The 14,294-nt window shown below is 43.0% G+C and overlaps 1 protein-coding gene across 11 annotated transcripts in view; it reads left to right on the plus strand.

Moving 5' to 3' along the window:
- The window catches only part of EPB41L1 (erythrocyte membrane protein band 4.1 like 1), a 278,168-nt gene that overhangs the window by 218,122 nt on the left and 45,752 nt on the right, over nt 1-14,294 (plus strand). For 6 of the 11 annotated variants that reach the window (XM_077251576.1, XM_077251575.1, XM_077251572.1 and 3 more), the window contains exons 3-7: nt 2,404-2,592; nt 3,348-3,491; nt 3,588-3,692; nt 5,223-5,265; nt 5,684-5,759. In XM_077251576.1, coding sequence (XP_077107691.1) covers nt 2,428-2,592; nt 3,348-3,491; nt 3,588-3,692; nt 5,223-5,265; nt 5,684-5,759 — 533 coding nt within the window. In that variant the 5' untranslated portion in view covers nt 2,404-2,427. Of the gene's footprint in view, nt 1-2,403; nt 2,593-3,347; nt 3,492-3,587; nt 3,738-5,222; nt 5,266-5,683; nt 5,760-14,294 lie in introns of all 11 variants that reach the window. The other 5 variants (XM_077251569.1, XM_077251567.1, XM_077251571.1 and 2 more) reach the window with 1 other exon arrangement.

The following is a 14,294-nucleotide window of genomic DNA, read 5'->3' on the forward strand; positions in this document are numbered from 1 at the left end:
GTCCATAACTAACCGCCTCACACTGCATTTAGGGTTGGTGGTGATGAATGACCACTGTCTCACCTCACACCCTCCTTGGCACAAAATGCCATTATTCCTTAGAGAAAAAAAGACATGGAAAAAGAACTGGCTGAGTGATTAGAAGGACGATGAAGGAAGAAGGGTGGGTTTGCAGATGATGAAAACAGACACAGATTGAGAGGAACAGCAGTAGGGAAGGTGGGATAACTGATGTGCGGAGGGGGTGGGCAGGCTTATATACAGTATATATTGTATAGGAGGTGTCAGCATTACAGCCTGTGACGCTCTGCTGCAGCATGCATTAATATGGATGGGTAAGCGAGGGGAGGGGGTGCTCTTGTTCTTTCACACCCCCAAACAGCCATGAAAAGACATCTGTGTGGGTGTAGTAAAGATATTTTTTTCTATGCCAATCTGGGGTAATAGACAGCAAGAGCAAGGTATGAAATACTGATAAAAAGCAGAGCAGTGGTTTTCTTATCCAATCCTTGACATGTAACAAGAATACTTATTTATTAAATGACAGCGACAATACTTAATATAAGAACAATTTATATATGTGACATCAGGACTACAGAATATAAAAAAGTGATCAGAAAATTATGAATTTCTATGTATGTCCTAGTGGATGTTTATATATAATGTCCAGTGATCTCCTGACTATGGATTATCAGGAAAGGATCAGACTCTGCTGGGATCTTTATATTGCCAAGTGATCTCCTGACTGTGGATTATCAGGAAGGGATCAGACTCTGCTGGGATTGATATAATTTCCAGTGATCTCCTGACTATGGATTATAAAGATAGGATCAGACACTGATAGGATTTATTTAATCACCAGTGATCTCCTGCCTGTAAATTATCAGGACAGGATCAGACACTGCTAGGATCTATATAATGTCCACTGATCTCCTGACTGTGGATTATCAGGGCAGGATCAGGTACTGCTGGGATCTTTATAGTGTCCCGTGATCTCCTGACTGTGGATTATTAGGACAGGATCAGATATTGCTGGGATCTATACAATGACCAGTGATCGCCTGTCTGTAGATTACCAGAACAGTATGAGATATTGCTGGGATCTATACAATGACCAGTGATCGCCTGTTTGTAGATTATTAGAACCATATCAGATATTGCTGTGATCTATATAACGTCCAGTGATCTCTTGACAGTAGATTACCAGGACAGGATCCGATATTGTTGGGATCTGTACAATGACCAGTTCTCGCCTGTCTGTAGATAATCAGGACAGGATCAGACACTGCTGGTTTCTTTATAAAGTCCAGTGATCACTTGAATGTGCATTATCAAATAGGATCAGACATTGCTGGGATCTATATAATGTCCTGTGATCTCCTGACTGTAGATTATCAGGACAGGATCAGACATTGCTGGGATCTATATAATATCCAGTGATCTCCTGACTATGGATTAGGAGGACAGGATCAGACACTGCTAGGATCTATATAATCACCAGTGATCTCCTGACTGTAAATTATCAGGACAGGATCAGACATTGCTGGGTTTATACATGATACAGAAGGAGTATGTAATTGTCATGCCTGAAAATAGTGGTATAAATATGCATTATTATATTAGTGATTATCCAAAGATGATCATCGCTCCATAGGCGACATTCAGATGTCTCTTTTCGGTAGTTCCTCCATCCCTATGTGCTGACCCCAGTACAGGAAAAGGGATTCACATGTGATTGATTGCCAACAGGCCAGTCCCATGTAACAAGCTGGAAAGAGGAGGACTGTAACATCTAGATACTATAGAGGAGTGGGGTATTCAGTATGGTTGTGGCACACACTGGGGGCATTGTGACTGGCACGGAAAGGCACACTGTGGCAGCATGGCTTAGGGGTGCACTGTGGCTAGCAATGTATCTGGGTGCACACTACCTGGCACAATATGGATGGTCGAACTGTGGCTATTGTCAATGGCTAGCACACTATAGGGAGCACATTGTGACTAGCACTGGCCACACTGTAGATATATGTGTGTCGGTGGCATAATGTGGCTGGTGCTAAATGAAAAGTTGCACTATTGTTTGAAGTGAAATCGGGAAGGGCTGATGTAAGCATGTAATATTTTATTAAAAATGAAGTTCTGCAGCAGCTGAAAGGTGTAATGTAATGGATATTGTGCACCAATGTTACAGTTCCATTACCTGTATAACAGCTATGACCTTGCGTCAGTGAAGATTTAGGCAGTGATGAACCTAAATATTTGTGTTTAATTTTCATAATGCATTTTATAGGAAACGTGTCCAGTAATGTCCAATGCCCGTCAGTACACAGCGAACATTTATTGCTTGTCTCCCATATCACTAGTCTGTGTGTAGATAATTTATCCCTTTCTCCTTTCTTGCAGCCTACAACAGCCTGAGGAGTCATAATGACCACAGAGGTGGGGGCTGAAACTGAATTCAATCCTGGTGCCGATGGTCATGCCCAGGATGGAGTACATAATCCTGCGCTGCTCCCACCTGACACCCCACAAACCCCTGCCAACAATGTAGACCGGACAGGAGTCAATGAGAATTCAAGGAGACATGTGGAAGTAAGTATTCAATTATATTTTACAGAAGATCCTACTACCATTCGATGGCTCAAAAAATAATTCTGGGGCATCTTTCCTGTGGTTGCTCTGTTATTCCTTCTCAAAAAGCATGAATAAATTGAAAACCGAATCCATCATTCACGTTGTAAAAAAAATAAGTAAACAATTGATATTGTTTTGACATTTTTGCTAATTGGACCAATAAGGAAAGTACCAAACAAACAGGTGGTCCCAATTAGACAATGTACGATAATCTCTATGAGCACCAGTCATGTGGCCACCTCTGATAGACTGCAGAGGTGGACAGTTGCCTAAGCAATGAGCAGTAAACAATTTCTAAAAGGTAAATTGTGAAGTTTTACATGCAGTACAATTATACCTATTTATCATGATGAGAAAACCCTTCTATATATTTGGTATATATTAATATAAAACTATATAAATAACAGTACATGCTGATCTATTGGCTTCACCTTCTGTTTTTCATTTTGATTGAGATTTGAGAAAACCCTTCTATATATTTGGTATATACTAATACAAAACTATATAAATAACAGTACATGCTGATCTATTGGCTTCGCCTTCTGTTTTTACATTTTGATTGAGATTTGAGAAAATCCTTCTATATATTTGGTATATCTACTACAAAACTGTATAAATAACTGTAAATGCTGATTTATTGGCTTCACCTTCGGTTAATAAATTTTGACTGAGATTCTAACTGGTAACTGGACACTCATTATTGTAACCTGTAGAGTGAAGAGAGACTTGAGGTCGCACAAGACAGAACGACACCATCTCACAATCAGCGATCGCCACAGAAAACATCTAGAAAACCCAAGAGTGCCGTTTGTAGGGTGACACTCCTGGACTCTTCCCATTATGAATGTGAAGTGGAGGTAAAAAATAAGTGTCAGAATAGAAGAGAATTTATCACTTACATCTCCGATCGATAATGTGAGGGCTCTTTTGTCTGGTGGCTTCTTGTGTTTCAGAAACATGCTAGGGGGCAGGTCCTATTTGATACAGTATGTGAACACCTCAACCTGTTGGAGAAAGATTACTTTGGTCTTACATTCTGTGATTCTGACAGTCAGAAGGTAATGCTTCAACAATCCACTGATGATATTGGGATCTCGTCTGATGTGAGTGCAATACGATAATTCATCCTCCTACTTGATAAATTATACTGCTATACATACTTTTCATTTTTAATGCCTCCAAATAAAACTAGCTGTACTGAGGACAGCTTGTACATGTTCCTATGCCTCCAGAATAGAGTTTAAAAAAATAATAATAATAAACATTTTCACAGTTGCTTTTAAGAATATGCATCATAGACTAGGGCTGAGAAGCGGCACATATTGTAGTAACATTACAGTGGATGCAGAGGTCCTCCCACTGTGGCCAATACATTGCTCTCATGAGACGTGTTTGGGTTGTTTCCACCAAATGGTGTGCTTGTCGAATGACAGGATGCACTTAACATCTGGTCATCCTACAATATCATTATTCTCTGGGCCGACCAGTGGCCTCATATATTTACTGCCAATTAGTCATCCGCCAAGACTGTATCCAAGCTAACAGCTTGTTTCCTTTTCACTTTCCTAAAGGGGTTGTTCAGTTTAGAAAACCTATTTTCACATCCTCTATTATGGAATTCTGAAATATTAGAGAGGAGGGAATCTGCCATTATGGACCCTCATCTATTAAGAAGATCATAAAATGGCTATAAAGAGCACTAGTCTCTCTAGATAAAGGACCTGTCGTATAGCTACATTAGCTTGATTTAAAGGGTTATTCCCATGTACTCAAATCAGCAGTGTACTGCTCCCCAGCCAGTTGACCCCCTGATTGCTGGGGAGGGGCGGGCGCTCTGCATTGATTGACAGTTTGGACGAAGCATCATTGCAACTTTGGCCAAAACCATGCACTCCTGATGCTGCTATATGGAGCAGCTTTATATCTGCAGTAAGGAGACATATTGGCATTGAAGCTAGCAAGAATCTGGCTACATATATCTCGGCCTGCATTAGAGCATCAATTACAAGCTCTATTAAAGAGAGCTTGTGAGAACTGCGCATGTTGGGCCACCACTGTTTGACAGCAGCAGTGGTCGTTCCCTAGGGCATCAAACAATACAAAAGCAAAATAATTTACAATATCAAGGGAACAATGCAAAGGTTTAAAAATTTGTAAATGACAAAATTTCTTGTATTTGCATGCAATATCCAATTAAACCCATCAGTGCAGATGGGATTAACCCTTTAAGTGGAAACTGTATGTAATATTTTCTATGACCTGTGTTTGTGCAACAAAATAAATAAACATTTGCAGTTGGGTTTCCTACTAATCACTGAAAAATGGCTAAGTAGTTTGATTAACTTAATGTTGGCGAAAAAAGGGATCTATTAGAACTGTGCACCCCAGTAATTTTGATGTTGAGCAGTTATCAGCATTGTGCTACTATAAGTAGCAATAAACAGGATTATGGAATTGTCTGACCACATCTGTATGGACATGTACTAGAATATGGCTGGGTCCCTCTAGAAGTGATTGTTTGGTTTCACCAGTAACACCAGACAGCGGTGTGATTTCTTGGTTCTAACATTGACGCTTTGGTTTTACAGAATTGGCTGGATCCCTCCAAGGAAATAAAAAAACAGATCCGAAGTGAGTGGTAAAACTCATGCTTGACATTGCCTTTTCTTCACGTTTTAGACACGTCAGTGGCTTCGTTGGGGTTTCTGTCTGAAGCCCTGAAAAATGGGGAGTCACTTTGTGCTCTGTCCGACCTCATTTTTGGCATTGTCTGTTTTTTGATAAGGGCACAAAAGCGCAGTCAACCAGGTCAGACAGAGCACAACGTGATTCCATTAGCTTCATTTAAGTCAACGGCCCCATTCTTGAGTCTTGCTTTTTAGGGCTTCAGGTGGACACCCCAACCAAGCTAAAACATGACGTGAATCCGGCCTTATGTTATTGTTTTTTACTTTATAATAATTATATCTATTCTATCCATACACTTAATATTCATTGTCCTTGTGCCATGTTTGTCCACATATCTAACCAGCTCTACCTCTGTCTTCAGGTGCTCCCTGGACATTTGGTTTCACAGTGAAGTTTTATCCTCCTGATCCGGCTCAACTCACAGAAGACATCACAAGGTATGAGGCATTTACTAATGCTGGTACAGGCGGCATCTTTAAGATTGTGGCAATGACTGTGAAATAGTAGATGAGTTATTTTTCATTCTAAGGGGACATTTTTGAGAGAAAATGGTACCTAGTGTAATCAATGAAATACATATCTTTCAGTGGGGATTTTCCATGTGTTTCACATGTAGATTTTGATGTGGATATCAACTAATGTGTTATTATGCATAGCTGAAATTCACCATGCTGCTGCAGTAATATCCTGTGGCTTTTTCACCTGTAAATATGGACAGAAAATCTGCATTGTTTCCACTGCGTGTGAATATTCCCTTATAGTCCCTCTTACAGTCAAAGGATGCTAATGTCAGGTGGGGCAGACATTTAAAGGGAATGGTTTAGTGACCTATAGTAGAATAGTTTCACTGAAAATGTCACCATGTCCAAGTTAATAACATTACTACCGTAATCATAACTGATGTAATAGTGTTCCATAAGCTGTAAGCCTCATTGTATGCTGCGGGTGTTAGATAAACTGGTGGCCAATCAATGACCTACAAATGAAAGATGAGTGAATCTGAGATGATTCAGGTTCTTGAATTCCTCATTTAGATTCATGAGTTCTATTTTGCTGGTAAGGAGCATATCCAATAGAAAGAAGGTTGCTTAGCAACACCAGGGATTCCGCTTTATTGACTACACTAAACACCTGTGGTGTCTAGGAGCGTTGAGGCTATAAACCATAACATGGCAAAGTGCTGCATAAATATTCAGAGGTATACCAGGCAAAGGCTTCACACTAGAAATCAAATAATAAAGAGCAGAGCAGAAAAAAAACATATATTAATGAATGGCAACCCTTACCCCAAATACATAGGCATCCATAATAATATTACTGGGCTGGGAAAATATTGTATATTGGATTCTATAGTTATGTCTGTTGTACAAAGTATTGGGACACCGGCACATTACACCCGTAGGAGCTGTTATAACACCCCACCTTAAATCCTTAGAGAGACCTTAGTTGGTCGCCATTTTGCAGCTATAACAGTCTCTGCTCTTTTGGAAAGGTTTTAGACTGATTTTGGACTGTGTCTGTGGGAATTTTTGCCCATTTGTCCAGAAAAGCCATGGGACACTAATGTTGGATGAGAGGGCTTGGCTTACAATCTCCATTCTAGTTCATCATGAAGGTGTTTGATGGGGTTGAGGTCAGGGCTCAATGTGGCTAGTCAAGTGTTTAGACCAAATTCACCTAACAGTCATGCTAAACAGGGCCTTCACCAAACTGCTCCCATAAAGATGGAAACTACTATTGTCCAAAACATCTTGGTATGCTGAAACATTAACATTTCCCTTGAATGGATCTAATGGGCCAAGGCCAACTCCTGAAAACCAACCTCTTAGCATTATCACTCACTCCATAAAATTATACAGCTGGCACAATGCAGTCAGGCAGTCAATGGTCTTCTGGCTTTCACCAAACCTAGACTCGTCCATCCTACTGCCAGACAGAGAAGTGTGATTCATCATGCAATTGTGCAACGAGCCTTTGATTAATGCAGCCCGTGGTTTGGGCAGCATGAACTGACTGATAGGTTCCCTTTAGCGCTAGAGAAGTTTGGAACCAGCAGCTATTGAGTCAGCAGAGCGTTGGCGACTTTTATGCACCATGAGTCTCGGCAGTCGGTGACCCCACTTAGTAATTTTACGTGGTCTGACACTTCATGGCCGAGGTGCTATGTGTTGTGAATTTGCTTTTTGCTCCCTCTAGTGGTTACTAGTTTTTTGACTCTGGTTTTTCTGTCATTCCTTTTATCCGCACCTGGGTCGTTAGTTAGGGGTGTTGCTATATAAGCTCCCTGGACCTTCAGTTCAATGCCTGGCAACGTAGTTATCAGAGCTAGTCTGCTGTGCTCTTGTCTACTGATCCTGGTTCCAGTTATATCAGCTAAGTCTGCCTTTTGCTTTTTGCTATTTGTTTTGGTTTTGTATTTTTGTCCAGCTTGTTCCAAATCTATATCCTGACCTTTGCTGGAAGCTCTAGGGGGCTGGTGTTCTCCCCCCGGACCGTTAGACGGTTCGGGGGTTCTTGAATTTCCAGTGTGGATTTTGATAGGGTTTTTGTTGACCATATAAGTTACCTTTCTTTATTCTGCTATCAGTAAGCGGGCCTCTCTGTGCTAAACCTGGTTCATTTCTGTGTTTGTCATTTCCTCTTACCTCACCGTCATTATTTGTGGGGGGCTTCTATCCAGCTTTGGGGTCCCCTTCTCTGGAGGCAAGAAAGGTCTTTGTTTTCCTCTACTAGGGGTAGCTAGATTCTCCGGCTGGCGCGTGTCATCTAGAATCAACGTAGGAATGATCCCCGGCTACTTCTAGTGTTGGCGTTAGGAGTAGATATATGGTCAACCCAGTTACCACTGCCCTATGAGCTGGATTTTTGTATTCTGCAGACTTCCACGTTCCTCTGAGACCCTCGCCATTGGGGTCATAACAGTTTGCCAGGCCAGTATTAAATGTTTAATGCATTGCAGAAGAGGGATTATAAGAAAGAAGATTCTGAGTTTTTTTTTTTTTTCTTCTTCCCCTTTACCTCAGAGTGGCTATGCTTGCTGCAGACATGAATGTCCAGACCTTGATTACAAGTGTGGACCAGCTGGCTACTCGTGTGCAGGGCATACAAGACTATGTTATCAGAAATCCTAGGTCAGAACCTAAAATACCGATTCCTGAACTGTTTTCCGGAGACAGGTTTAAGTTTAGGAATTTCGTGAATAATTGTAAATTGTTTTTGTCCCTGAGACCCTGTTCATCTGGAGATTCTGCTCAGCAAGTAAAAATTGTTATTTCGTTCTTACGGGGCGACCCTCAGGATTGGGCTTTTTCGCTGGCGCCAGGAGATCCGGCATTGGTTGATCTTGATGCGTTTTTTCTGGCGCTCGGTTTACTTTATGAGGAACCCAATCTTGAGATTCAGGCAGAAAAGGCCTTGCTGGCTATGTCTCAGGGGCAGGACGAGGCTGAAGTGTATTGCCAAAAATTTCGGAAATGGTCCGTGCTGACACATTGGAACGAGTGTGCACTGGCCGCTAATTTTAGAAATGGCCTTTCTGAAGCCATTAAGAATGTTATGGTGGGTTTTCCCATTCCCACAGGTCTGAATGATACTATGGCACTGGCTATTCAAATTGACCGGCGGTTGCGGGAGCGCAAAACCGCAAATTCCCTCATGGTGTTGTCTGAACAGACACCTAATTCGGTGCAATGTGATAGAAAAACCGCAAATTCCCTCATGGTGTTGTCTGAACAGACACCTGATTTAATGCAATGTGATAGAATCCTGACTAGAAATGAGCGGAAAATTCATAGACGCCGGAATGGCTTGTGCTACTACTGTGGTGATTCTACACATGTTATCTCAGCATGCTCTAAACGTATAGCTAAGGTTGTTAGTCCTGTCACCGTTGGTAATTTGCAACCTAAATTTATTCTGTCTGTAACTTTGATTTGCTCACTGTCATCTTATCCTGTCATGGCGTTTGTAGATTCAGGTGCTGCCCTGAGTCTCATGGATCTCTCATTTGCTAAGCGCTGTGGTTTTACTCTTGAACCATTAGAAAATCCTATTCCTCTTAGGGGTATTGATGCTACACCATTGGCAGCAAATAAACCGCAGTATTGGACACAGGTTACCATGTGCATGACTCCTGAACACCGCGAGGTGATACGTTTCCTGGTTTTACATAAAATGCATGATTTGGTTGTTTTAGGGCTGCCATGGTTACAGACCCATAATCCAGTCCTGGACTGGAAGGCTATGTCAGTCTCAAGTTGGGGCTGTCGTGGTATTCATGGGGATTCCCTGCCTGTGTCTATTGCTTCTTCTACGCCTTCGGAAGTTCCGGAGTATTTGTCTGATTATCAGGATGTCTTCAGTGAGTCTGAGTCCAGTGCACTGCCTCCTCATAGGGACTGTGACTGTGCTATAGATTTGATCCCAGGCAGTAAATTTCCTAAGGGAAGACTGTTTAATCTGTCGGTACCTGAACATACCGCTATGCGTTCATATATCAAGGAGTCTCTGGAGAAAGGACATATTCGTCCGTCTTCTTCCCCTCTTGGTGCGGGATTCTTTTTTGTGGCAAAAAAGGACGGATCTTTGAGACCTTGTATTGATTATCGGCTTTTAAATAAGATCACTGTCAAATTTCAGTATCCTTTACCGCTGTTGTCTGACTTGTTTGCCCGGATTAAGGGTGCCAAGTGGTTCACCAAGATAGACCTTCGTGGTGCGTACAACCTTGTGCGCATTAAGCAAGGTGATGAATGGAAAACCGCATTCAATACGCCCGAAGGTCATTTTGAGTACTTGGTGATGCCTTTTGGGCTCTCCAATGCGCCTTCAGTTTTTCAGTCCTTTATGCATGACATTTTCCGGAAGTATCTGGATACATTTTTGATTGTTTATCTGGATGATATTTTGGTTTTTTCTGATAATTGGGATTCGCATGTGGAGCAGGTCAGGTTGGTCTTTAAAATTTTGCGTGAAAATTCTTTGTTTGTCAAGGGCTCAAAGTGTCTCTTTGGTGTACAGAAGGTTCCCTTTTTGGGGTTCATTTTTTCCCCTTCTGCTGTGGAGATGGACCCAGTCAAGGTCCGAGCTATTCTTGATTGGACTCAGCCCTCGTCAGTTAAGAGTCTTCAGAAGTTCTTGGGCTTCGCTAACTTCTACCGTCGTTTTATCGCTAATTTTTCTAGCATTGTGAAACCTTTGACGGATATGACCAAGAAGGGCTCCGATGTAGCTAACTGGGCTCCTGCTGCCGTGGAGGCTTTCCAGGAGTTGAAACGCCGGTTTACTTCGGCGCCTGTTTTGTGCCAGCCTGACGTCTCACTTCCCTTTCAGGTTGAGGTGGATGCTTCGGAGATTGGGGCAGGGGCCGTTTTGTCGCAGAGAGGCCCTAGTTGCTCTGTTATGAAACCTTGTGCCTTTTTCTCTAGGAAGTTTTCGCCTGCCGAGCGAAATTATGATGTGGGCAATCGGGAGTTGTTGGCCATGAAATGGGCATTTGAGGAGTGGCGTCATTGGCTCGAGGGTGCTAAGCATCGTGTGGTGGTCTTGACTGATCACAAAAATCTGATGTATCTCGAGTCTGCTAAACGCCTTAATCCGAGACAGGCCCGCTGGTCATTGTTTTTCTCCCGCTTTGATTTTGTTGTCTCGTATTTACCAGGTTCAAAGAATGTGAAGGCCGATGCTCTTTCTAGGAGCTTTGTGCCTGATGCTCCTGGAGTCGCTGATCCTGTTGGTATTCTTAAAGATGGAGTTATCTTGTCAGCTATTTCTCCGGATCTGCGACGTGTGTTGCAGAGATTTCAGGCTGATAGGCCTGAGTCTTGTCCACCTGACAGACTGTTTGTCCCGGATAAGTGGACCAGCAGAGTCATTTCCGAGGTTCATTCCTCGGTGTTGGCAGGTCACCCGGGAATTTTTGGCACCAGAGATCTGGTGGCCAGGTCCTTTTGGTGGCCTTCCTTGTCAAGGGATGTGCGGTCATTTGTGCAGTCCTGTGGGACTTGTGCTCGAGCTAAGCCTTGCTGTTCTCGTGCCAGCGGTTTGCTCTTGCCCTTGCCTGTCCCGAAGAGACCTTGGACACATATCTCCATGGATTTCATTTCTGATCTTCCGCTATCTCAGGGCATGTCCGTTATCTGGGTGATATGTGATCGCTTCTCAAAGATGGTCCATTTGGTTCCTTTGCCTAAGCTGCCTTCCTCTTCCGATCTGGTTCCTGTGTTTTTCCAGAACGTGGTTCGTTTGCACGGCATCCCTGAGAATATTGTGTCAGACAGAGGATCCCAGTTCGTTTCCAGGTTCTGGCGATCCTTTTGTAGTAGGATGGGCATTGATTTGTCGTTTTCGTCTGCTTTCCATCCTCAGACTAATGGACAGACGGAGCGAACCAATCAGACTTTGGAGGCTTATTTGAGGTGTTTTGTCTCTGCTGATCAGGACGATTGGGTGACATTCTTGCCGTTGGCTGAGTTTGCCCTTAATAATCGGGCTAGTTCCGCCACCTTGGTTTCGCCTTTTTTCTGCAACTCTGGTTTCCATCCTCGCTTTTCTTCGGGTCATGTGGAGCCTTCTGACTGTCCTGGGGTGGATTCTGTGGTGGATAGGTTGCAGCAGATCTGGAATCATGTGGTGGACAACTTGAAGTTGTCACAGGAGAAGGCTCAGCGCTTTGCCAACCGCCGCCGCGGTGTGGGTCCCCGACTACGCGTTGGGGATTTGGTATGGCTTTCTTCCCGCTTTGTTCCTATGAAGGTCTCCTCTCCCAAATTTAAACCTCGTTTTATTGGGCCTTACAAGATATTGGAAATCCTTAATCCTGTATCTTTTCGTCTGGATCTTCCTGTGTCGTTTGCTATTCACAATGTATTTCATAGGTCCTTGTTGCGGCGGTACATTGTGCCTGTAGTTCCTTCTGCTGAGCCTCCTGCTCCGGTGTTGGTTGAGGGCGAGTTGGAGTACGTGGTGGAGAAGATCTTGGATTCTTGCCTCTCCAGGCGGAGGCTTCAGTACCTGGTCAAGTGGAAGGGCTATGGTCAGGAGGATAATTCCTGGGTGGTCGCCTCTGATGTTCATGCGGCCGAGTTAGTTCGTGCCTTTCATGCCGCTCATCCTGATCGCCCTGGTGGTCGTGGTGAGGGTTCGGTGACCCCTCACTAAGGGGGGGGTACTGTTGTGAATTTGCTTTTTGCTCCCTCTAGTGGTTACTAGTTTTTTGACTCTGGTTTTTCTGTCATTCCTTTTATCCGCACCTGGGTCGTTAGTTAGGGGTGTTGCTATATAAGCTCCCTGGACCTTCAGTTCAATGCCTGGCAACGTAGTTATCAGAGCTAGTCTGCTGTGCTCTTGTCTACTGATCCTGGTTCCAGTTATATCAGCTAAGTCTGCCTTTTGCTTTTTGCTATTTGTTTTGGTTTTGTATTTTTGTCCAGCTTGTTCCAAATCTATATCCTGACCTTTGCTGGAAGCTCTAGGGGGCTGGTGTTCTCCCCCCGGACCGTTAGACGGTTCGGGGGTTCTTGAATTTCCAGTGTGGATTTTGATAGGGTTTTTGTTGACCATATAAGTTACCTTTCTTTATTCTGCTATCAGTAAGCGGGCCTCTCTGTGCTAAACCTGGTTCATTTCTGTGTTTGTCATTTCCTCTTACCTCACCGTCATTATTTGTGGGGGGCTTCTATCCAGCTTTGGGGTCCCCTTCTCTGGAGGCAAGAAAGGTCTTTGTTTTCCTCTACTAGGGGTAGCTAGATTCTCCGGCTGGCGCGTGTCATCTAGAATCAACGTAGGAATGATCCCCGGCTACTTCTAGTGTTGGCGTTAGGAGTAGATATATGGTCAACCCAGTTACCACTGCCCTATGAGCTGGATTTTTGTATTCTGCAGACTTCCACGTTCCTCTGAGACCCTCGCCATTGGGGTCATAACAGCTATGGTTCCTAAACTCTTCCACTTTTCAATAGCATCATCCACAGTTGGAACATTTAGGAGGGAATAAATGTCATGAACTGACCTGTTACAACGGTGGCGTCCTATTACAGGACCACGCTGGTGTCAGTTGTCTCTTTAGAATGAGCCATTCTTTCACAAATGTTAGTAATGGCAGATTGCATTCCGGGGGGCAGGATTTTACACCTGTGGCACTGGGAGTGAATAAATAACCTGAATTGAATTTATAAAACTTGTGTCCCAATACTTTTATCCATATAATGTATGTAACATCTTATAATGGGGGGTATAATATAGCTTTACAATATTGGGATTCAATCATAGGAACATAAAATTTGATGGAATAAGAACTTGCGTTTTGATTGTGAATTTGACAGCGTGTACAACTGTTGCTAGGATACGCGAATGACCTCACACACCCTCGCTTGCTTTTGTGCTCTGACACATCCATTTTAGCTTTTACTTTGCAACTAGCTGGGCATATCACAGTGCTAGTTTATGTGATCATATTCTATATTACTGCAAAATGTGTGCTCATGCCTGTCAAATGGAAAAAAAATGCTATTTTATCTCAAACTGGTAGGAAAACATAAAAGCAAATCGATATTTTCTGCAGGGAGCACAATCTCTCCATCTGTGTATCTGCCTTCAAGAACATATGTAGCCTAGAAACAGCTACTGTGCCTGCTTTGAAATCCATAGAGAGGCACAGTTCCGGATGCTATTCTTATGGGTCTAGAGAACCTAGCCAGGACTGAGGGTTCAGCCATCTTTCTCATATAATGGAGGTGAAGGAGCAGGTGGGGGTTCGTTTGGGTTTCTCTGCCACATAATGTGACTACATGGGTGGCTTGAACCATTTAGTGCAACCATTTAGTTTTACATGCACAGTAGTGTACAAATATTTCTTTATCATTATATACTTATATTATAGGACCCGTCCGCTCATGTGACATGTCCCTTTTAGTAAACTCTGGAGCAATTTTTCTTAGTACTCTACATAACAGAGAAACATCACAATGCAGAGT

Source organism: Ranitomeya variabilis, chromosome 4 (genome assembly GCF_051348905.1).
Source record: "Ranitomeya variabilis isolate aRanVar5 chromosome 4, aRanVar5.hap1, whole genome shotgun sequence".
Lineage (NCBI taxonomy): Eukaryota > Metazoa > Chordata > Amphibia > Anura > Dendrobatidae > Ranitomeya > Ranitomeya variabilis.